The sequence below is a fragment of the Arachis ipaensis genome, chromosome B4, assembly GCF_059453495.1.
Source record: "Arachis ipaensis isolate K30076 ecotype BB chromosome B4, ASM5945349v1, whole genome shotgun sequence".
NCBI lineage: Eukaryota > Viridiplantae > Streptophyta > Magnoliopsida > Fabales > Fabaceae > Arachis > Arachis ipaensis.
Window position 1 is genome coordinate 141,617,757 of NC_142439.1, and position 25,532 is coordinate 141,643,288.

General features: G+C 36.5%; 3 protein-coding genes across 3 annotated transcripts; all 3 read right to left on the reverse strand.

Moving 5' to 3' along the window:
- Positions 1-3,286: 3,286 nt before the first annotated feature.
- LOC148569477 (uncharacterized) lies at positions 3,287-5,041 on the reverse strand. Its single transcript, XM_088485077.1, has one exon. It carries the CDS (start codon positions 5,039-5,041, stop codon positions 3,287-3,289), a length of 1,755 nt encoding a protein of 584 aa, XP_088341203.1.
- Positions 5,042-8,368: 3,327 nt separating this feature from the next.
- Positions 8,369-10,018, reverse strand: LOC107637261 (receptor-like protein 40). The gene has a single exon (XM_016340691.3). It carries the CDS (start codon positions 9,974-9,976, stop codon positions 8,369-8,371), a length of 1,608 nt encoding a protein of 535 aa, XP_016196177.1. The 5' UTR covers positions 9,977-10,018.
- Positions 10,019-12,739: 2,721 nt separating this feature from the next.
- LOC107635298 (receptor-like protein 7) lies at positions 12,740-15,745 on the reverse strand. Its single transcript, XM_088483528.1, has 2 exons — positions 13,998-15,745; positions 12,740-13,691 (listed from the first exon to the last, which is right to left on the reverse strand). The coding sequence occupies exons 1-2, from the start codon at positions 15,694-15,696 to the stop codon at positions 12,985-12,987; spliced, it is 2,406 nt and encodes an 801-aa protein (XP_088339654.1). The 5' UTR covers positions 15,697-15,745; the 3' UTR covers positions 12,740-12,984.
- Between the last annotated feature and the right edge of the window lie 9,787 nt (positions 15,746-25,532).

The window sequence follows — 25,532 nt, forward strand, 5'->3', positions numbered from 1 at the left end:
AGTGACTCAATGAAGGTTACTCATCATCTGCCAAAAAATCTCACCGCGATTTATGAGACAAAATACAAAAGATCTCATTATCAGAAACATTAAGAAAACAGAGATGAAGTTAGAATGCCCAGTTCAGTTCTCAACTTGCAGAACCTCTCATCTATCAATGGTTTGGTGAATATATCAGCTAGCTGACCCTCAGAATTAACAAACTGAATATCTAAATTTCCATTTTGCACATGTTCTCTTATAGAATGAAAACAAACTTCAATGTGCTTTGTTCTTGAGTGCAAAACAGGGTTTTTGGAAATATTGATAGCACTCATGTTGTCACAAAATAATGGAATGTTTGAGACATTCAATTTATAGTCAGCTAGTTGAGTTTTCAGCCATAATAATTGAGAACAACAAGAGGAGGCTGCAATGTACTCAGCTTCGGCTGTTGAAAGTGCTACCGTAGCTTGCTTTTTGCTAGACCAAACAATGAGGGATTTCCCAAGAAAACAGCACATGCCACTTGTGCTTCTTCTATCGACCCTATCCCCAGCAAAATCTGCATCACAGAAACCCACTAATTGAAAAGAATCAGTCTTAGGAAACCATAACCCATAATTAGTGGTACCAAGTACATATCGGATGATCCTCTTGACAGCAGAGAGATGTGACTCCTTAGGCTTTGATTGAAACCTTGAGCAAACTCCAACACTTTGGATGATATCAGGCCTTGAGGAGGTTAGATACATTAGGGATCCAATCATCCCTCTGTAACGAGTCTCATCAACATCTCTACCATGTTCATCCTTATCAAGCTTGATGTTAGGATGCATGGGGGTTCCCATAGGCTTAGCACATTCCAGCCCAAACTTCTTGACAAGTTCCTTTGCATATTTTTCTTGATGGATGAATATGCCTTCTGCAGTTTGCTTGATTTGCAGGCCTAGGAAGAAATTGAGTTCTCCCATCATGCTCATATCAAATTCATTGGTCATAAGCTTAGCAAAATCTGCACACAAATCCTCATTAGCCGAACCAAATATAATATCATCAACATAAACTTGCACAAGAATAAAATGATCATGATAATTTCTAATAAATAAAGTGGTGTCAGTGGCTCCTCTTTGAAAGTTATTTTTCAATAAAAATGAGCTAAGCCTCTCATACCAAGCTCTAGGAGCTTGTCTTAAACCATATAAGGCTTTAGCTAGTTTGAAAACATGGTTAGGAAAAGTTTTGTTTTCAAACCCAGGTGGTTGAGCCACATAAACCTCTCTATCTATTATGCCATTGAGGAAAGCACACTTTACGTCCATTTGGAACAATTTGAAACCACAATGAGCTGCATATGCAAGGAGCAATCTGATGGCTTCCATTCGAGCTACAGGTGCAAATGATTCATCAAAAGCAATCCCTTCCTCTTGATCATATCCTTGAGCAACCAATCTGGCTTTGTTTCGGACTATGGATCCGTCTTCACCCAGCTTGTTTCTGAAAATCCATTTAGTGCCAGTGACTTTCTTTCCATTTGGATAAGGCACTAATGACCAGACCTGATTCTTCTCAAATTGCTGCAATTCCTCCTTCATGGCTAACACCCAAGATGGATCAGCAAGAGCTTCTTGGATGTTTTGAGGTTCAATCTTTGATAGAAGAGCAATGTTGTTGGATTCGGCTCTTTTCAAAGATGAACGAGTGGTCCTACCAGTTGAGGGATTTCCAATTATGAACTCGTCAAGGTAGTTTTTCAGAAACCTCCATTCTCTTGGTCTTCTTGACTGGTTTGAGGATTCAGATTCCTCTTGGTCAACAATGGCCTCTGCATCAGTATTTTCTGCAGAAACAGGAGATAATTCCAAATTGTCTCCTGCAGAATTGGGATTTTCGTTGCTAGCAGGTGCAGCTTCATGAGAACATGGATTTTGTGGAACTGTTTCACTGTTCTTAGGTACTTGAACTTCAAAACCTGGACTATCATCAATGAAAACACTAGGAACAGAGTTAGATTCACAGAATGTGACATGCATGGTTTCCTCAACGGTTTTGGAGTTCTTGTTATAAACTCTATAGGCCTTGCTATTAGTGGAATAACCAAGAAAAATTCCTTCATGTGTTTTGGGATCAAATTTTCCTAAATTTTCTTTGATGTTCAAAATGAAACACTTGCAGCCAAACACATGAAAATAACTAAGATTAGGAGGATGCCCTTTCCAAAGTTCATATGGTGTTTTCTTCAAAAACTTCCTAATGATGGTTCTATTTAAAACATAGCAAGCTGTGTTCACAGCTTCAGCCCATAAGAACTTAGGGATTTCATATTCACATAACATAGCTCTAGCCATTTCTTGTAAACTTCTATTTCTTCTCTCAACAACACCATTTTGTTGAGGTGTTCTTGGACAAGAAAAGTTATGTGATATGCCTTGTTCATCACAAAAAGATTCAAAGTATTGATTTTCAAATTCTTTACCATGATCACTTCTTATTGAAATAATTTTTGAACCTTTTTCATTTTGAATCTTTCTGCTGAATTTTTCAAAAACAGAAAAGGCCTCATGTTTATGAGCAAGAAAGAACACCCAGCCAAATCTAGTATAGTCATCCACAATTACCATGCCATAACTCTTTCCTCCAAGACTTTGAGTTCTAGTAGGTCCAAACAGATCAAGATGCAACAACTCCAATGGTTTCTTAGTAGAGACATCTTCCTTGGGTTTGAAAGAGGTTTTAATTTGTTTACCCATTTGACAAGCATCACAAATGATGTCCTTATCAAATTTTATATTAGGAAGATCTCTAACTAAGCCTCTCTTTACAAGCTTAGAGATTTGGAACATGCTAGCATGTCCTAACCTCTTATGCCACATCCATTTTTCAGATTCCATTGAAGAGAAACAAGTTACATTTTGAACTTTTAGATCATCTAGAGTGATACCATAAACATTGTCACTTCTTTTGGCAACAAATAAAACAGCCCCTGTTTTCTCATTTATGACTCTACAATCAGATTTTCTAAAGGTTACAGCATATCCAAGATCACACAGTTGACTTATGCTCAATAGATTATGCTTTAACCCATCAACTAAAAAGACACTATCAATGCAAGTTGAAAAATCTTTGCCAACCTTACCAATGGCAATTATTTTACCTTTACTATTATCTCCAAAGGTGACAAATCCTCCATTATACTTGTTGAGTTTAATGAAGAAAGTATCCCTTCCGGTCATATGCCTTGAACATCCACTATCAAGATACCACATGTCCATTTTCTTCTTGGATGCAAGGCAAACCTGCATGTTCTTCAACTAACCTTAGGTATCCAAATCCATTTGGATCCTTTGATGTGAAATCTTCTTGGTTGCCCAAGAGCATTAAAATCATGAACAACTTTATATAGCTTACTATCATTACCAAAAGACTTAAGAAAGATGAAACATTGAGGAGGATCATGATCATTTCTGTTGCACTTGTAGCAATGATTCTTGCTTACTGATTTTTTAGGTTTGCTGAATCCTTTAGGTTTGAAAAGCTTGGAAGAGGAGGCTTCAGATTTTTTAAAGTTTTGTTTGAAAACAACCTTGTTTTCCTCTATGAATCCAAGTCCAGATTTTTCAGATCCAAACCTTTGACAAGCAAGTAGTTTGTTCAGATTTTGAGAACCTTGAACAAACTTTGCTAAGTCTTCATTCAAACTTTTTATTTGTTCATTCAGCCTTTTGTTTTCAGAAATCAAATCAGTGGAGGCAGAAACTTCATGCTTGAGTTTGAATTTTTCTAATTCAGTTCGCAAGACAATGTTTTCTTCTTTTAAAAACTTTTCATTGTCAGTTTCATTTGCCTTAACCTTTTTCAAAAGAAGATCATTTTCTGTCCTCAAAGTCTCATTTTCTTTCTTACATTTAGCATACTTATCCAAGAGTTTCTTAGAGCTCACAGAAATGTCTTTGATAATGTAGTGCAGTTCATCAATAGATAAGTCAGAGAGATCTACCTCATCTTCATCATCATGATCTGCCATCAGGCATAGTTGAGCTTCCTGATCTGAGCTTTCTGAGCTGGTGTCGTTCTCCAAGTCCTCCCATGTTGCCATCATCACCTTCTTTTTGTTTTTCTTGAAATTTTCGCCTTTCTTAAGTTGAGGGCAATCTGATTTGAAGTGACCAGGTTCCTTGCAGTGATGGCATGTGAACTTGACTTGATCTTTCTTGACCTCTTTGGATGAAGAGCTTCCTTTGCCTTTGTTTTTGTATCTTAGTAGTCTTCTCATTTTCCTTGCAAAGAGCACCATTTCTTCATCTGAGAAACTGTCATCAGATTCTTCTCCTTGGGCTGTCATTCTTGATTTTAGTGCTATACTTTTCTTTTTGTCATCTTTGTCTTGAGACATGTGAGTGGTTTCATAAGCCAGCAGCTTGCCTCTCAGCTCATCATAGGTGATTTTGATCAAATCATTCCTTTCAGAGATGGCTGTGCTTTTCACTTCCCATTTCTTGGTAAGACTCCTCAGAATCTTCCTTACCAAGGTTTCTTCAGAGTAGTTTCTTCCCATGGCGTCCAGATTGTTGATGATTATTGAGAACCTTTCGAATATTTGATCGATGCTCTCATCTTCCTTCATACTGAACATTTCATACTCCTTCATCAGCATGTCAATTCTGGTCTCCCTCACTTGCTTAGTGCCTTCATGAGTGAGTCTGAGCTTATCCCAGATTTCTTTAGCCGTTTTGCACCTTGACACTTTTCTGAACTCTTCAAAACTAATTGCACAGTGCATCAGGTTGATTGCCTTGGCATTGAGTTCAACCTTCTTCTTTTCTTCTTCTGTCCATTCGCTGTCCTCCTTTGCCACAACTTCTCCATCAGCATTCTGTTTGGTGGGAACGTCTGGACCATTGAGAATGATCTTCCAGATGTTGTAGTCGATCGACTGCACGAAGATTCTCATTCTCTCTTTCCAGTAAGAGTAGTTGCTGCCATTGAAGTAGGGAGGTCTGTTGTTGGACTGCCCTTCAGTGAGAGTGAAAGCCACGATGTTGGGATTCATGTTGTTGGCCATGGATCTTTACTCCAAGCTGTGAAGCTTGTCTTCTTGAAACCAGGCTCTGATACCAATTGATGATTCTAGTTGAACTTGAGAAGGGGGGGTTGAATCAAGTTAGCTTAAAACTTTAAGTTTCAAACTCTGTTTTTGCTGTTGCTCGAGTTGCAGGAGATTATTTGAAATAGTCTCATACGCAGAAAATTAAAAGTGCAGAAAAGAGGAGAAAGAGGCCAGCATGTATCCTGGTTCGGATTCTTTGTGCCATGAATCCTACATCCAGTCTCCACCACAAACCATGGTGGAATTTTCACTATAATTCTCAGGTTACATACACCAATACTATTGAATTACTCCCTAATTCAACTAGTATCTACCCCTAAGCTTTCTTCACCAAAGCTTAGCAACCCCAAAGTGCTATCCCAACTTGGAAGGGGAATCTACACAGATTCAATTCTCACCAAGTGCTAACCCAACTTGGAAAGGGGAACTAATCCTAGTTCATAAACCCAGATTACATCAAAAAATAAACAGTGGCTATTTCTGCATCACTCTTGCCTTTTCTCTCTTGGCTTTTGATCCTCACATGATTGCCTTTTTTTTTAAACAAAGAAAAACGCAAGACAGCCATAACAATAAATCAGAATTAAGCTTGAGTAGAAGAAAGAGATTCCAGCTCTGTGTTAGAGATGATGCTCTGAATGTGTGTGCTCTCTTTCTTGTCTTCAGAAATGGGAATGAAGCTTCTTTTATATCTTCAGCTAGGCTTCATTGTAGCTTCTTCCTTTCTTCTTTTCCTTGCTGCCCGTTGGAGTGGTCCTTGATGGCATGCAGTCCTTTCTTCATCCTGCTCCACTTCCTCTGCTGTCCGAGGAGCTTCACCACTACCTCTGCTGTCCTTGGTGTTTCTTTCATCCTTGGCATGTTCCTCTTTTCCATTCTGCTCCATTTCCTAACTGCTTCTGTGTGTTCTTGCTCGATGGTGTTTTGCTCAACCACGATCCTTAGCAGTGCTCAGCTGATGTCCTTGAGTTAGTGGTTGTTCCCTTGTGTCCTTGGAGTGATGATAGTGTACTAGCTGTCCTTGTTGCTTTATTATACCAACACTTGTCCTTTTTCTTTTTTCCAGCTGTCTTCCTTTAGCTTTTAGTAAGCCATATAACATAATGGACGTTGCTGTGAGGATGAGCTTTGGCTCATTGCTGAAGCACTTGTTGGACTTGGACTAAAGCAATTTTGAACTTGGATACTTTGGGCCTGCATCACTAACACTCTCATTAAACTATATTGGGCTTTCCACCCAAAACAATGTTTGTCATCATAACTTAACAAAAATCAAACTAGGCTCAACAATTATGATGTAAAATATAGAAAATCAAAATGAATTAAGCAGTTATTGAGTCATAAAGAATTGAATAAAGCTTAGCAAAGACCAATAATCATGTATCTTATTAAGAACACAGTACATGACTCTGAAAACAGCACAATAAATCAGTGTAAAGAGAGAGGGAAAGGGAGGTGTGCTTGAAGCATACAAACCAAGAGATGCTTTTACTATGAATACCATTTTTTCTAGCTTGCACCAAACACCAAATGAAGGAACAAAGCAGAAAAGAATCAACTAATATACTGCATCATTTTAAAAAGAAACTCTCTTAGCAAATGTTTTTTACTTTGATGTTTTTCTGTAGACTATAGTCTAATGCTTAACTTCAACTCCTATTTTATTCGAAAGTGTATTTCTAGCAATATAATACTTAGCTTAATTGAAATTAAATTAAATGAAATTTGCTTATGAAATTTAAATTAGAACTTAAGCGCCAACTAGGATGGTGTTTTGATAATTTTTGCGTGCATTTTGGGCAAGAGAAGAAAAATACTGATAGTGCTTTCTGGTTTTGATTAATTGGAATAATGTGATCATTCATTTCATCTTACGACTCTAAGATTTTTCTAAATTGGTGATGCTAAATTCCAATTGACAATAGTAATGATCAGTCATACTCATCCCTCCTTATACGTCCATCTCTAGTTGGATTATTGATCAATTTCTCTAAACTAATTGAAGTGCTGCTCACTTTCGGTTCCATTAAAACATTTTGTGCATATAATGGAGCATGTCACATTATCAGTCAATGCCATTTGTCATGCTAATGGAGCACTAAACAATGCTAGTTGACTACAAAATAAAATTACTTCCGAAATAATTTCAGGTCTAAAACTAAAATTTTAAAATTCTGAGAAGTAAAGAAGAAACGCATCTGCAATTTTGTTAAAACCAAATTCAACCAACCTCTAAAAAGAAATTACTTCCTCTAATGTATGCACACAAGTGGAAGCTGCTCGAGCCTATGACATAGCAGCAATTGAGTGCAGAAGAATTAATGTTGTAACCAACTTTGATTAAGTAATTACTTAAGTTATACTGACAATAATGTAAAAGATGATGGACATATCGATTTGTTATGTTTTCATATCTCAATAGCTTTAAATTTTACAACGGATGTCAATAATAATTGCTAAAATTAAAGAAAAATCATGGTTGGCAAGAATATATGAATATGCAATAATTCACAGTTAAAAAGATCTTATTTTGTTGTTATATCTGAACCATTAACATATATAAAAGGGATTAACCATTGTTAATTATGCTTTTCTTAAAAGTTAAGAATCATCTGATCCAAACTTCCTTTACAATCAGAAGCACCAAAAAACTCAGCTCTCTATTTTTCATGAGTCTGAGACTATGGTTCTGTACACTTGACAGGTTGTTCTGTGCTTGCTTTGAAAGAGATTATTGTCCTTATTAATGGGGGGGGGGGGGGGGTTGTAATTTCATTTCTTGCTTTCCTTTTGATTCCTATGAGAAAAATAAAAATCAGTGCTCTTACTATGAAGAAGAGAGAGATTGATCATCATTGCTTCTTCAGTTCTTCTTCTTTCAATATTTTTCCATAAAAAAATTTCTTAGTTTTCTGTATTTCTATATTAGCTTGTTTCTTTTTCTTTCTCTATAATATAATGCTGGCTGTAATTTAGTTTTTTTAAGAAAATATCATTTTTGTTATTATTGTTTGCTCAATCTATCCTACTTATAATTAGATTCAAATTAATGATTTTTTTTTTTGAAAAAATTGCTTTGCTTTACTTTTTACAGTTATCCTATCTTGCATGGGCATAATCAAAAGATTGAGTATACAAACAGAAATGAATTATTTGTATGGAAATAGACTATTGTATGCAGAAAAACACAATGTATGACTTTTCTTATTTTAAAATAGAAAAAGAAAAATAGATATATAACACACTATATTTATATTTTTACTTTATCTACTTTATTTGGAATTACACATGACCCACTCTTACACGAGATAAACACAATAACTTCAAATGAAAACACATAAATGAAAATGAATAATGATCTAACATTACACACATGAAAATAACAAAATCTAACATTGTCTTTATGCTATTGTCTGATATGAAAAGATCTGTCAACTTTTGCAACTGTTGTATAAAATTGGGAAAATGAACTAAGTTGCATGAACTTAAATGCAAAGATTGAATTTGAGAAGGAAATGTTACGCTGGAAGTGTTCTTCCCTTCAAGAAAATACAATTTGTTGCCTCCGCCTAAAGAAAGAAAAATAAGCTTTTGGAGCTTTGAAAGCATGTCAAGGTCGATCTGTCCTTCCAATATATTATTAGATAGATCGAGAACTGTAAGATTTTCTAACCTGAAGAAGAAATATGGAATTTCACCTTGAAGATTATTTCGAGAAAGATCCAAGTAACTTAAAGTGGTTAGATTCATTATCCAAGTTGGAACTTCCCCAGCTAAATTGCATGAACTCAATCCTAACCATTGAATTAGAGGAAGGATTGTGACATTGACATCCCTAACTTGTGAGAACAAAGACAATTTGTTGCCAGACAAGTCAAGAACATTAAGCATCTCTAGCTTCAAAAACATGTCAAGTGCTAGGCGGCCTTCAAAGAAATTATACCCCAGAGACAAATGTTCAAGATTTTCGAGTCTAAAAAGAGACTGCGGGATTTCACCTTGAAAGCTATTTTTTCCAAGAGCCAAGCAAGCTAAATTGGTCAGGTTCCCAATGGATGCAGGTAATGCACCATGCAGATTTTGGTTTTCCGCAAAATTCAAAGAACTTAAGTTTGGGAGATAGAATATTCCAACTGGAAACTCACCACATAGTTCACAGTTTCGAAAAGAGAGATTTTGCAGAGATGTAAGGTTTGTGAGAGTGTAAGGTATAGATGATGAAACGCTGACATAATTAAGGCGAAGTTGTTCAAGTCTTGTTGAGTTTTGAATTAAGCTTCGCAGAGTGGATACCTTAAGTTGTAATTGGTTGATCACTAGATTTTCAAACGGTTGGTCAATATAGCTGCGAAGATCAAGGGACAACAAGTTGGACAAATGGGAAATTTGAGTTGGGACTTCACCTGACAATGTGGTTTCACCATATTGAGAAAGATTCAAATGCCTCAGTTGTGACAAGTGACCTATCCTGGCTGGAATTTGCGAGTGACTGAAGTCATTGTCCGAAAGATCAAGGCTTTGAAGATGCACAAGCGAGAAAAGGGTGCTATTGGGATCCATGGAACCATAGAGCAGGCTGCTACTAAGATCAATGGAAATGACATGACCTGTGAGCTCATCGCATTCAATGCCATTCCAGGAGCAGCAATCTGTGGTTGGAATCCAGGAAACAGTTTTAGGATAACTGAAAGTATTGTAAGATGCAGACTTACTTATGATGAAGCTTTGTTTAAAGCTGAGCAAGGCATTGCTTTCATGTTGATGGCATTCATGATGATGAGTAGTAGTTGAATCATTCAAAGTTAAACAGTTTGTAAACAGGGAGGATGAGAAGAGGAGAAGAAAATGTATGGCCAGAGCAACAGAATGCAACAACCCCATCATGGTCATTTGTATCGAAATAGGTTTCAATGGAAGAAATGTTTGGACACTCTAATCGGTTTTTATAGTGAAGCAGTTATGGTGATACTATGCAGAGTAGCCCCCGGCTTCATTAAATGCCTTCGGCAAACTGAACTATCTTGTCCCTTGTTACAACTTCATAGTGAAGTTCCTTGATAGTATATTTTTGTCACTACTATTTGACTTTGTTAACAACTTGCATTTACGCCCTTCATGCTTAAATTTCTCATAATAATTGTACATGCACCTTCATGACTTCTCTACTCATATATAGTCATCACCCGCAGGTACCTTTCAAACCTTAATTATCGTTCATTTTGGGGACACGGTATCTGCAGACCCTTCCAAAGTTCAAAGTACATGCATGAAGGCTGAGAGCCTGAGACATTCATGTCATTTTCCCATACTTAGCTTACGTTGGATTCCTTCTAAAATAATGGTACTATTTCAATGTAATTGCTGCATCAAACCTCTGTACTTGCATTGGTTATCCTCCACAAACATAACTCTCTTCCTCATACTCGAGGTTTTGGATCTTTGTCTCTGATATTTGAGTTTGCTAACTTGCATTCTATCGTTATTATTAATCTTCTCTCTTTAATTTCTTTAGTATCATTGACTCCATAGAGTAAAATTACTTTGGCTTATAATATAGGGAGAGAGTGTACATTTTTTTGTTGCTTTAATTTCAATATTATCAAAAGGAAATAACTATTTTTAGAATAACAGAAAAAATAGGTCTTTAACAAATTTTCTAGTAAACTTACACGTTTTTTGAAAAAAAAAATATCAAATAAATTCTTCAAGAATTGAAACTCCTGATTTATAAGTCAGTGAAAATATTATACTAAACATGCTTATCATTTGTCAGGGACAAATAAAGTCCACGCTTACAATTCTTAAAAAATTTGGTACAAGTCTAATTATAAAATTTCTTCGAACTTATTTGATACTTTTTATTTCTTAAAGACCTTCAATAATTCAATTCAATTGTAAAAATTTTTAAAACTATTTGTTTTATCACTTTTTATCAAGTACACATGAGTGGAATGTTACTTCTAAAATCAGCATGTTATGGTATATACTATATATTATTGCAAAAACTTTATATATTTTTCTGTACACTTAATTTACAACCATAAACCGTTCATTAGTCTAACTAACTTTCTCTAACTTGGCTGATATCCCTAACACAGCTCAAGGGATGCTTCGTTTATGAACACCGTTTTTTCGACCTTGCTTGCACTTAAGAGCGACTACATGAGCAATACCATACAAATTGAAACATATTGCCAAACCTTTTTTCGTTTTTCATTTTTTATTTTATTTTTTTCTAAATAAACCTGTGAATGAGCAAAACTCTCAAGTCACAACAATTAACGTAGAGCAGTCAAATATCATCACCTGTATACTAACTGTTCTTATTAAATTATTAATACACATATCTTATATGTATTTAATTTATATTTTTAATATAATATATATAATCGAGTCAGCTCACTAATTAATGAGTTGAGCTTATCCACTCACGAGTTCAACTTATTGAGCTATTAATGAGTCGAGTTCGAGCTGGCTCATGAGCTGGCTTGACTCACTTCCAGCCCTATTAATACACATAATTTTTATTTTCCAAAAAAAGAAAAGACTCATACGTTTTGTATTTATTAATAGTGGAAATTAATTATATATAGCTATCTTGTATTTCTGATTGGGTATCCAAAAGCAACCTATATGAAATAATTCTCAATACAAAACATAAATAGCAGGAATGCACAAAAGCAAAGAACACATTATATGATTTTCTTTCAATAAAGTTTTATTGCACAAAGAGTAGTGGTAGTCTTTATGAACACGGCACAAATGTGCATTTTGGGGTTGGATATGAATCACTAATGCTTTGTCAATGTTCTGCAGGCATCATCAGAATGGAATAGTTCTTGGAAACAAATATCCTTACCTTGGAACATACATACAGTATGTTAAAATCAACACAACTCAACAAAGGCTCAATTTGCTCACTCAAAGTTTCAAGCGTGCTTAAGTCTCTTAATTTTCAAATTTACTACTTAATCCCTAAAATTATATTCCCTTAGTCATTTTAGTCTTTGATCGGTTAACAACAACAGTTTTGTTGATGTGCCATATCAGCTAACATGTTAGCATACAATGTAGCATCTCACATCACTGGCCAACACCAAGTTGACTAACAGTTGACTGACTATAAAATATAATTATTTATGAAATAATTTCAGGTCTTAAAGGTTAATTTTAAAATTCTGAGGATTATAGAAGAAACACATTTGCAATTTCGAAAACCAAGTTTAACCAACCTCTAAAAGGAAAAATGGAAGTAACATTTTTTTAACTAATGCAGGCACCAGGCACACAAGAGGAAGCAGCACGAACCTATGACATAACAGCAATTGAGTACAGAGGAATTAATGTTGTCACCAACTTTGATTTAAGTAATTACATAACATGCTTGAAGCCTTCACACCAATACTCCCAACACCTTAAACTTGAGACTCAAGTACTACTAAACTCTCAAACACTTCTCCATCCAACTATTCTCCATCCATCTGTATTTCTATAATAAATATTTTTTTTTCTTCTCTCACATTTAGCATTTAAATTGATCCTACTTAAGCTTTTATTCATATCAGCGAATACTTTTTTTGGAAAAAAAAATTGCTTCTCTTTAGTCTTTACCTTTTACAAGTTTTCCTGTTTTGGCATAAGCATGAGAGAGAGTATGCAAAGGGAAATGGATTATTTAAGCAAAGAACACAATGTATGACTTTTCTTACATCAAAAATAGCAAAACAAAATAGATATATAACAGACTATATTTATCTTTTTTCCTTGCCTACTTTTATTTGGGTATACACATAGCAGACTCTTACATAAAAGGAACACAACAACTTCAAATGCAACACACAAAAATAAAAATAGTCTAAGATTACACACATGAAAAAACCAACATCTAGACTTGTGACTTAAAAGATCCTCTTCAGCAACCTATAAACATCTCCAGCAAAAGCATTTCCCAGTGCTAACCCAGCAACAAGGCCACCCCCATATCCAATTAGAATTACCATCCAATACAATTCAAAGAAAGATCCTGACTCAGAGTCTTGATCACCATCAGGTATTGTTGGTAGTGGAAGCTTAGAACGATCTTCACATTTGTTCAGCAATTGAAACCCGCATAAACCATTGTTTCCCTCAAATGAATTATCTTGAAAAGTGGAAAATTGTCTATTTTCTGGGATTGGACCCGAGAGATTGTTGAAAGACACATTGAAGAATTCCAAAAATGTTAACTCTGTGAGTTGTTGGGGGATTTCCCCTGACAGGCTATTGGCAGAAAGGTCCAAGGCTTCGAGATTTGAAAGCTTTCCGAAGGAAGATGGGATGCTGCCAGTAAACATGTTATTGGACAAGTTGAGCACAACAAGACCATTCAAACTTCCCATGATATCTGGAATCTCACCGAAAATTTTGTTACATGAAAGATCAATGGCAATCATGTAATGAAAGTATTGACGCCCAAGATACTTCATGACTACTCCTTTGTTATGCATTCGAATTACAAACAAACTAAGATCAACCCAAGTATGTTGCAATTGATAAACGTCGTCCTTGAACTGTACTTGGTGGCTTGTGTTGGAAAGTGTCATCGATTTGAAATTCTTGATTGTTTCTGATGACAATTCTCCAGAAAAATCATTTTGAGAAAGATCAATGATACGAAGCTGAGGAAATGTGCATTTGAATGGACACTTTATAGCTCCGTGAAATTTATTATCACGTAAAAAAATGAGCTTTAAATTAGGGAGAGATCCTAACCAAAAAGGAAATGAATCATTGAAATGGTTATGACTTACGTCAAGAAGCTCTAGCATTCTGCAATTGACAAATGATCTTGGTAATTGACCACACAACTTGTTTGAGCTAAAATCAATCAACTGAAGTGCATTTTCTTTCGCATAGTTTTGAGGAATATTACCTATCAATTTGTTTCCCGCGAGCCTCAAAATGTGAAGAGATCGGCTAAAGCTTCCTAAACATGATGGAATCCTGCCAATTAAATTGTTGGAAGATAAATCAAGAAACCCAAGTGATTGTAGATTACATATCAAGGCGGGTATTTTTCCTATCAATAGGTTGTTGGAAATATCCAAACTCTGAAGAGTTGTTTTGTTCCATAACCAACTCGGTATTGTCTTTATGCTGTTGTTTGATAGGTAAAGATCAGTCAACTCTTGCAAGTGCTGTATAAAATTGGGAAAATGAACTAAGTTGCATGACCTTAAATCCAAAAATTGAATTTGAGAAGGAAATGTTACAATGGAAGTGTTGTTCCCTTCAAGAAAAGATAATTTGTTGCCTCCGCCTAAACCAAGTACAGTAAGCTTTTTGAGCTTTGAAAGCATTTCAAGCTCGATCTGTCCTTCGAATAAATTTCTACCTAGATCAAGGCCTGTAAGATTCTCTAACTTGAAGAGGAAATATGGAATTTCACCTTGAAGATTATTTCCACGAAGATCCAAGTGATTTAAAGTGGTTAGATTCATTATCCAAGTTGGAATTTCTCCATTTAAATTGCACTGACTCAATCCTAACCACTGAATTGGAGGAAGGATTGTCACATTGACAGCCCTATTTTGTGAGAACAAAGACAATTTGTTGACAGATAAGTCAAGAGTATTAAGCATCTTTAGTTTGAAAAACATGTCAAGTGCTAGGCGGCCTTCGAAAAAATTAGAATATAGAAATAAATCTACAAGCTTCTCTAGTCCAAAAAGAGAGCGAGGGATTTCACCATGAAAGCTATTATCTTCAAGAGCCAAGAGAGCTAAATTGGTCAGGTTTCCAATGGATGCAGGTAATGTGCCCTGCAGATTTTGGTTTTCCCCAAAATTCAAAGATGTTAAGTTTGCAAGAGAGAATATTCCGATAGGAAACTCACCATGCAGTTCACAATGGCGAAAAGAGAGTTTTTGCAGAGATGTAAGGTTTGTGAGCGTGTGAGGTAATGATGATGAAATGGTGACAAAATTAAGGCGAAGTTGTTCTAGTCTTGTTGAGTTTTGAATTAAGCTTTGCAGAGTGGATTCTTTGAGTTGTAAACAGTTTATTAATGGAAAATCAAATTGTGGATTAATATAGCTGCGAAGATCAAGGGACAACAAGTTGGACAAATGGGAAATTTGAGTTGGGACTTCACCTGACAATGTGGTTTCACCAAATTGAGAAAGATTCAAATGCCTCAGTTGTGACAAGTCACCTATCCAGGCTGGAATTTGCGAGTGATTGAAGTCATTGTCTGAAAGATCAAGGCTTTGAAGATGCACAAGCGAGAAAAGGGTGCTATTGGGATCCATGGAACCATAGAGCAGGCTGCTACTAAGATCAATGGAAATGACATGACCTGTGAGTTCATCGCATTCGATGCCATCCCAGGAGCAGCAATCTGTGGTTGGAATCCAGGTGAGAGTTTTAGGATAACTGAAAGGATTATAGGAAGCAGACTTACTTATGAAGAAGCTTTGTTTAAAGCTGAGCAAGGCATTGCTTTCATGTTGATGGCATTCATGCTGATGAGTAGTAGTTAAATCATTCAAAGTAAAACAGTTTGTGAACAGGGAGGATGAGAAGAGAAGAAGAAACTGTATGGAGAAAGTAAGAGAACAGAAGAACCCCATTATTGTGATCGTATAGCAGTAGGTTTCAGTGGATGAAATGTTTGGGACACTCTAATCGGTTTTTATAGTGAAGCAGTGATGGTGATAGTATGTAACAGACATGCACCATGTAACGTTACATGCATTTGTATTATTGCGAGTGTGATATTGCCTCTCATTTCGCGGAAGTTCCTTGATAGTATATTTTTGTCATTACTATTTGACTTTGTTAACAACTTGCATTGATGTCTTTCATGCTTAATTTTCTCGTTATCTTTTATCTTTCATTACCACCACAAACTTCCTTGTTTGAGGTGTTCTAAGTAAGGCACTTGCATAAGTGACATGGATGTATTATTCCTAATTCTAATAGTGATGATAAATCATACTCATGAGAGTGTGATATTGAATTGCCGTTCATTTAGGGGAAGACAAGAAAACTATTGATTGTGGCGGCTTCTGCAGACCCTTTCAAAGTTCAAAGCACATGCAGGAAGTCTGAGATATTCAAGTAATTTTTCCATACTTAGCTTCTAAAATGGTGCTATTGAATGTAACTGCTGCATCTAAAAACCTCTGTGCTTGGTTATCCTCCACAAACTTAACTCTCTCTTTGTCACACTCAAGGTTTTGACATCTTTGTCTCTAATATTTTAGTTTGCTAACTTGCATTCTAGAGTTATACTTAATCTTCTCTCTTTAATTTGTTTCATATCATTGACTCCATCAAGTAAACTTACTTTGGCTTATATAAGAACAGAGTTCAGATTTTTTTGGTGCTTTAATTTCAATATCATCAGAAGAAAATAACTTTTTTTAAATAATAGAAAAATAGGTCTTTAACAAATTTTGAAGTAGATTTATACAGTTATACGTTATTTAAAAAAAAATACCAAATAATTTCTTTAAGAATTGAAATAATAAATTTATAGGTTCAAGAAAAATTACAATGCTAAACACGATTTATCAATTCCATACTATTAAAAGTTTTCAATCAGGCAGAAAAAGTCCACTGTTACAATTTTTTGGGGATTTGATACAAGTCCATTACAAAATGAGTTTAATTTTTATGTAATAGTTTAATACTTTAATTACATTCGTTATTTTAAATGATCATTCACGCAATCAATGTAAAAATGACTTGATGAGTGTGGAAAACTCTAAATTAATATTTGTGATGACTAAACATTATTAATATGATTAATTGCAAAAATATTAATTTATATATGTTGATTAAATTAATTTTTGCAATGCAGATTCTGCTTGGGCCGAAAAATATTGGCTAGCCCAACTTGATGAAAAATATTCAGCATTGATACAAAAAGTGCTTTGATTATTATGGCTGAATTATTATTCTTGGGCCAGTTTGATTTATCACTGCAAGTCCAAATGTGCCTTTAAAAATCAAGTCTTGCTCAAAGTATGGCATGTTATATGGCTGATGAAATTTGTGTTTAATTGGCCAGTTTTTATTAAACTTCAACATTAAGCCCATATCAAACCAAAGATCCAATGCTTGGTCCGAAACATAATGAAAGAAAGCACATTGGCTCCATGCTTCCAACGGATTCCATTTCTTATTGAGGGATGGATTTCAAATTTTAATTTACTAGCATTGGAAACATAAATGAGAGAGAGAGTATGAGTGACATGATTGATTTGTTTAATGTTGCACGCCACTCAAGCAAGGGAAGTAAAAGCAATCCCATTTCAATTAATTTGTTCCATTTCAATTAATTGCTTTTTCTCTAATTCTATCTTCTCTCTCATCTTTCTTTCTTCTCTTTCGGTCATTACCAGCAACCATGGAAGCTACACCTAGCCACCGAAAAGAAGATAGAGCAAGCAACAAGACCATCACAATGATGGCAAGAAAAAGCAAACTAAAAGTATGTAGTGGCTGAGATTCTCACCAAGAATGGTAAGATTCGGTGAGGTAATCTCGGGCTCCTCATACCCAAAAAGAAGAAGAAGATCTCGGCCAGCAAGGAGAAGATCTTTGGGATGGCTTGTCTCTGCTTTTGAGTTCACTCATCACAGAAGGTAGCTAGGGTGGCTACGTGAGGGAGGAAGCAAAAGTGGAGCAGATGAAGCTATCATCCTCATGAAGCATCAAGGGCCAAAAATTCACCTTGGAGAGCAAGCCAAGGACGAAGCGCTCGGATTGATGAAGATTGATGACCAAGGAAGGACTAGAGGTAATTGCATGTTGGGTTTTGCATGGGTTATCTCTTCTCTCTCTGGCCGAACTGGTTCTGTTTCTTGGAGAAGAAGAAGTTGGCTTGGTTTTTGGTTTCAACTATGGAGGCTTTCCCCTTTTATAAAAAGGGAGAACAGCCACGGCTTGAGACAAGGAGAAAGTGTGAGAGTGCAAGGCACAGAGTTCTCAGAGCTACCTGAGCTAACAGATTTCTCTTCTCCTTCAATGTATTCTGTTTTGTAATTTTTCTATTTAATTTTGTCATGTCTTGAGTCTCATGGAAAAAGGCAAACAGTGAGGTTTGTATGAAAAATCCATAGAGCGAAAAAAGGCAGAGAGTGCAAAATTAAAAGAAAAAGCCATAGATGTCCTTAGAGTTCCTTTGTTCATCTATGTTGTGTTTCATGATTCTGTGGGAATCTCCTTGAAAGTTGGGTTAGCACTTTACAGTCTGTAATCAAGAAGATTATAGTGAAATTCTATCATTGTTGTGATGGAGACTGGATGTAGGTTGCACTGCACTTAGCAGCTAAACCAGGATATATCTGGGTGTAATTTTCTCTCTTCTCTACTCCATTTCTGTTTCTACTACATAGGAGCTAAAACTGAAAAATATCTCGTGCCAAGTGACGAGACAAAAATAAAAGTCTCGTGGCTAGGGATGAGACAAAAATCAAAAAGTCTCCTGAATTTATTTCAAAGACCAGCAAGTGTTACTGAGCAAAAAAGGGGGCTAAGATTCAATCCCCTTCTCTTAGCCACTGAAAACCATCAATTGGTATCAGATCTTGGTCTCAAAGAGATCAAGCTTTGCAGCTTGGAGAAAAGATCCAGATGACAGAAAGCAGTGGCTCTAATCTGGTGTCCTACAACCTTACAGAAGGACAGTCAAGCAACAGACCGCCTCTTTTTAATGGGAAAAACTATACCTAAGAAAAGAGAGAATGAAGATCTTTGTGCAAGCAGTAGACTACAGACTCTGGAAGATCATCCTGGAAGGTCCTCAATTTCCAACTAACATAAGTGCTGAAGGAGTAGTCACTCTTAAACCAGAAGCAAGCTGGACCGAGGAAGATAGGAAGAAGGTGGAGCTAAATGCCAAGGCTGTCAACTTGCTCAACTGTGCTATCAGCTTCGAGGAATACCGACGGGTATCACGATGCACAATGGCAAAGGAAATCTGGGACAAACTGCAAATCACTCATGAAGGAACCACTATTGTAAAGAAGACTCGGACAGATATGTTGAACAAAGAATATGAAATGTTTGCAATGAAGAAAGGAGAGTCCATAGATGAACTGTTTAAACGATTCAACATCATCATTGTTGGCTTAGATGCTCTGAAAATTACGTATCCTGATTCTGTGCTTGTGAGGAAAGTGTTGAGATGTCTCACAAAAGAGTGGGAAACAAAAGCTTTAATTATTTCTGAGAGCGGTAGCTTAGAATCCATGACATGTGATGATTTGAGAGGAAACCTTCTTGCTTTTGAAAACACTTATTTGAAAAAAGATTCAAAAAAGAAAGGAATTGCTTTTTCTTCTGTAACTAACCCTCTGGATGGTGAATCCAGTGATAACTCTTCTGAAAATGAGTTTGTATTGTTTGCAAAAAAATTCATGAAAATGGTAAAGCTCAAAGGCAAAGGCAGCAGCTCAAGGAAAATGAAGAAAGACCTTAGCAAAGTAACTTGTTACAACTGCAAGGAAATGGGGCATTTCAAATCTGATTGTCCCAAGTTAAAGAAGGAGGAGAAGCCAAAAAGAGGAAAAAAGAAGGGACTGGTGGCTTCATGGGAAGATTTGGAAAATGACTCAGATGATGATGATGAGGAATCCGAGACCAAGTCACAACCGTGTCTCATGGCAGATCATATAGATCAGGTATTCTTTCACAACCCTAACACTGAAGATATTCATCTTATGATAGACCACCTTTCTGAAAAAATAAGATGCTTCTTACTGGAAAATCAAGAACTTGAACAACAAATCACCATTCTTAAAGCTGAAAACAGTTTTCTTAAAGAGAAAGTAAGGGAGGTCAAAACTGCTTGTGATCTTGTTGAAGAAAATAAGCAGTTAAAAGCCCAAATTAGGAGCTGTGAAAGTGATCATTCTGTTGTTGCATATGTGGACTGTTTTAAAAGAAATGAAGAGTTGCTTAAAGAGGTCAAAAGGCTTAAGGAGGACTTAGCCAAGTTCACTCAAAGTTCTGAAAATCTGAATCAAATCTTGGCTAGTCAAAAACCTCTTTATGATAAGGCTGGGTTGGGATTTTATAAATCTGCTGAAAAATCTCATTTTGAAAACTTTGCTTCATCCTCTAATGATACAAGATTTCAAGACCCCACCTACTTTAACAAAACAGCAACTCCAAGGTTTTGTAGATTATGCAACCGAAATGGACACTTTCCTATACAATACTTTTTTGGTGAAAGAATGATTGGTGATAAAGTTTACAAAGTTGTTTTTGATTATAATGACTTAGGACATAAGAGATGGTTTAACGTGAAAGGATCCAAGAAAATTTGGATACCTAAGGTCACTTGAGCTTATTTTGTAGGTGTGCCTAGCATCCAAACTGAAGGAGAATATGTGGTATATGAACAGCGGATGCTCTAGGCATATGACCGGAAGGACAACCTTCTTCATAAAGCTTGATGAATATGATGGAGGATTTGTCACTTTTGGTGATGATGCTAAAGGAAAAATAGTGGCTATGAGGAAAGTTGGTAAAAACCTCTCATCTTGTATAAATGATGCCCTTCTTGTTGATGGTTTGAAGCATAACTTACTTAGTGTTAGCCAAGTGTGTGATTTAGGTTTTGAAGTTATTTTTAGAAAATTTGTGTGTTTGGTTGTTTGTGAGAAAACTGGGGATATCTTATTTGAAGCTAAAAGGTGCAATAATGTGTATGGATTGACTCTTGAAGACTTGAAAGAATAAAATGTAACATTTTTACCTCTCTTGAATCTGAAAAATGGCTATGGCATAGAAAGTTGGGTCATGCTAGCATGTACCAAATTTCTAAGCTAGTCAAGAAAATTTTGGTTAGAGGAATTCCAAACATCAAGTTTGATAAGGATCTTACTTGTGATGCTTGACAATTGGGCAAACAAGTAAAATCCTCTTTTAAATCAAAAGATGGAATCTCAACCAAAAGGCTATTAGAGATGTTACATATTGATCTTTTTGGTCCTACTAGAACTCAAAGTTTAGGAGGTAAACACTATGGTCTTGTGGTGGTAGATGATTACTCTAGATTTGGTTGGGTACTTTTTCTTGCTCATAAGAATTATGCTTTCCATGCTTTTTCAACCCTTTGCAAGAAAATTCAAAATGAAAAAGATTTAAAAATTGCCCATTTGAGAAGTGATCACGGAAGAGAATTTGAAAATCAAGACTTTGAAAAATTCTGTGATGACTTTGGAATTGCTCATAAATTTTCATGCCCTAGAACCCCTCAACAAAATGGGGTGGTTGAGAGAAGGAATAGAAGCCTTCAAGAGATGACTAGGGCCATGCTATGTGATAATGAGATTCCTAAATTCCTATGGGCTGAAGCTGTAAATACAGCATGCTACATTTTGAATAGGACAATTATAAGAAAAGGGTTGAAGAAAACACCATATGAGCTATGGAAAGGAACCCCTCCAAATCTTAAGTACTTTCATGTTTTTGGATGCAAATGCTTTGTACTTAACAACAAAGAAAACCTTGGCAAATTTGATCCAAAATCCTATGAAGGGATGTTTGTTGGATATTCTACCACTAGCAAGGCCTATAGGATTTATCTCAAAGAACATAGGACCATAGAGGAATCCATACATGTTACTTTTTGTGATTCTAATTTATTTCCCAGTACTATGATAGATAATGATTCAGATTGTGAAGAAGCTGGAACAAGTAAAGAAAATCCCAAATCTGCTCAAAATGAAGAATCTGCCAGCCCAGTTTTGTCTTGTCAGATTGGAGGAGAAATTTCCATTTTGTCTCCTGAGCAGGCACGAGAAACTGAAACAGTGAAACCACCAGAAGCACTTCAAAGTTCAACACCTATCCGAAAGCCTAGAGAATGGAAGTCCATGAGGGGTTATCCTCATGACATCATTATTGGTGATCCTTCTCAAGGTGTAACAACAAGATCCTCCACCAAAAGGCAATCCGAACCAAGAAATTTTGCCCTCTTGTCACAAATGGAGCCCAACAATGTCAAACAAGCTCTTGAAGATCCATCATGGGTCAAAGCAATGCAAGAAGAGCTTGCTCAATTCGACAAGAATGAGGTTTGGATACTAGTATCCCATCCGGATGGTAAGAAAGTTACGGGTACTAAGTGGGTATTTAAAAACAAACTTGGTGAGGATGGACAAGTTGTTCGTAACAAGGCTAGATTAGTGGCCCAAGGTTACGATCAAGAAGAGGGTATAGATTTTGATGAGTCTTTTGCTCCGGTAGCTAGAATGGAAGCAATTAGATTGCTTCTTGCCTATGCCGCCCATAAAGGTTTCAAAATGTTTCAAATGGATGTTAAATGTGCTTTCCTTAATGGCTTTATTGATAGAGAAGTGTATGTGGCACAATCCCCCGGTTTTGAAGATAAAGAGTTTCCAAATCATGTTTTCAAACTATCTAAGGCTCTTTATGGTCTTAGACAAGCTCTAAGAGCTTGGTATGAAAGGCTTAGTGCCTTCTTGTTGGAAAATCAATTTCAAAGGGGTACCACCGATACTAATTTATTTATTAAAGCATCTAATGATGATATACTCCTTGTTCAAGTTTATGTTGATGACATTGTATTTGGATCGGCCAATGTATCCTTATGTGAAGAGTTTGGAAAACTCATGACTAGTGAGTTTGAGATGAGTTTAATGGGAGAGCTAACTTTCTTTCTTGGCCTCCAAATTAAACAAACTCCTAGTGGTACCTTTATTCACCAAGGAAAGTATGCAAAAGAACTTATCAAAAAGTTTGGCCTAGAAAATTCCAAACCAATGGGTACATCAATGCATCCTAACACAAAACTTGAAAAGGATGATGATGGCCAAGATGTGGATGAAATAAGGTATAGAGGAATGATAGGTTCACTTATGTACCTTACCTCATCTAGACCGGATATTGTCCAAAGTGTGGGTGTATGCTCAAGGTTTCAATCTCACCCAAAAGAATCCCATCTTTCAGCTGTTAAGCGCATCATTAGATACATTAAGGAGACTTGTGATTATGGATTGTGGTATCCTAAATCTGATGACTTTTGTGCAGTAGGGTTTTGTGATGCAGATTATGCGGGAGATAGAGTGGATAGACGAAACACATTCGGCATGTGTTGCTTCCTTGGAAGCTCACTCAACATGTGGTCAAGCAAAAAGCAAGCCACAGTGGCTTTATCCACAGCTGAAGCTGAATACATTTCCGCATCTGCATGTTGCTCTCAATTAATTTGGTTAAAAACACAGTTGGAAGATTACAAATTAAAGATCAATAGTATACCCTTATTTTGTGATAATATGAGTGTTATAAACATTTCAAAAAATCCTGTTCTGCACTCTCTACCAAGCACATTGAGATAAAATATCATTTCATTAGAGAACATGTGCAAAAGGGTACTATTGATATTCAATTTGTAAAATCTGAAGACCAACTTGCTGATATTTTTACAAAACCCCTCTGTGAAGACAGATTCTGCACCTTGAGAAAAAGTTTGGGAATGTTTGATTTAAGTTCCATTGATAACTTATGAAATATTGATTCTGACCAGTTTTATCTCGTAGGAATGGAGGAGATAAAAATCAGAGTGTGTTGAATGGGCTTTGAACAAGGGGGAGGCTGCGCAGAATTTAATTTTCATGGGGTCTACCAAATCTCTTTAACCCCACCATGACGGTTTTGTTAGTTCCTCATTTTTGAAAATCACAATCTTTTTGTTGTCTCATCAAATCTTATTGGAAGAGGATGATGTCAAATCAAATCTTTCCTTTCAACTAATCCCTTGATTCAAGGAAACCACCTTTTTCAGTTTATTTCAAATAATGGAAACCCCCTTGGTTAATAACCGCACCCTCTTGATGGTCATTAACTCCCTCCACTATCTCTTTCCAATCAGCATTTAATGACTCTCTAACCTCCCTCCACTCACCTAACCCTTCGGCCTTCTCTTCAACCTCCATCTCCATCCATTTTCACTACCATGAAAAAGAAAACTGCTCCCAGAAAAAGCAAACGCATTCTCTTCTCTCAAAAACCGTCCACTCCATAATCTCACACTCATATCCATATTCACTCTACATCATCATCCTCTCCTTCACCTCCCTCAAAGCAAACCGACACCATGAGAAGGAAGGTCATTGCCACGAAAACCTCTTCAAGAAAGAAGAAAGAGAGAGTTCCCGTGGAAGAAGAGGAAGAGTCTCACACATCACCCATTCCGTCTCCACCACCATCTCCACAGAAGAAAGCCACACCCGGGAAGAGTGGCCAGAAATCAAAAGGATTTGCTCTGCACAACACCAAAGAACCTGCTAACCTAGAATCTCTGGACTTCAAGAACAAATTCAGCCAAACACACTCTCACTATGACCCTGCCCGATTCAACTCCTGTGCATCATATGAGTTCCATAAAGAAGTCCTGGAAAAGCGTCATCTCTGTGCAACCTACCTTGTCAACCTGGACTCTCTCACCAGCAAGGGGATAAATGTGTCTCCTCTTTTTGAATTGCTTCAATGGACTCCTCTACTTCACATCCAGAAGCCAGTTTACCCAGGCTTAGTCCGAGAATTCTATGCCAACATGAGACTTATTGATGGTACCATACATTCATATGTGAAGAGAGTTCACATCACTCTTGACACTGCCACCATTGGGACGGCCTTGGGGTACAAAGAGGAAGGACCGAGAACTTACATGGCCGACAAGTGGGACACACAAGTCGGCATCACCTATAAGGTTGTTCTTCAACGAATCTGTGAGAATCTCTCCGACTTGGATGGCACTACTCCTACCCACAAAGCCCTTGGTCCCACCAACTCACTGCTTCATCGGATCATCACCCACATTTTGACTCCTCAAAGCGGCTCCCATAATAGAGTAACACTTTCTGACTCTCTCATCATATTTGCACTTGTTACATCTACTCCTATATCTTTTGGTTATCTTATGATTCGGCATATGTGAGAATCGGTAAAGAGCACCAAAAAGGCAAATCTGCCCTATGGTATGTTCTTAACCAGCATCTTTGAATATTTTAAAGTTGATCTTCTGAATGAGGCTGTAGAGAACAAAGTGTCGATGATCAAGGGAGGTGGAGCTGTTAAGGGAACAAAGGGAAAGAAATATGTGGCTTCTGATGATGATTTTGAAAGTCGGCCAGAATCCTTCAAAGCAACCGAATATATCAGAGACATTCTCACAGAATTTTCAAACATGTCAGAACTCATGGTACAATTTCATAAGTCAGCACGCAAACTAGCCTATGAAAATAAGTCGGCTTGGAAGAAATACAAAGATAGGGTCAGTCTAATGCTGGAAAGCCTTGAGGAGGAGTTGGGTAGTGAGGCAGGGGCTGAGGAGTCTGATTTTCATCTTTCTGATGATTAAACTTCTGTTTAGTGTTTGATATTGGCTCACTTAGGCTCAATTTGATACTCTGTTTTGGCTTGT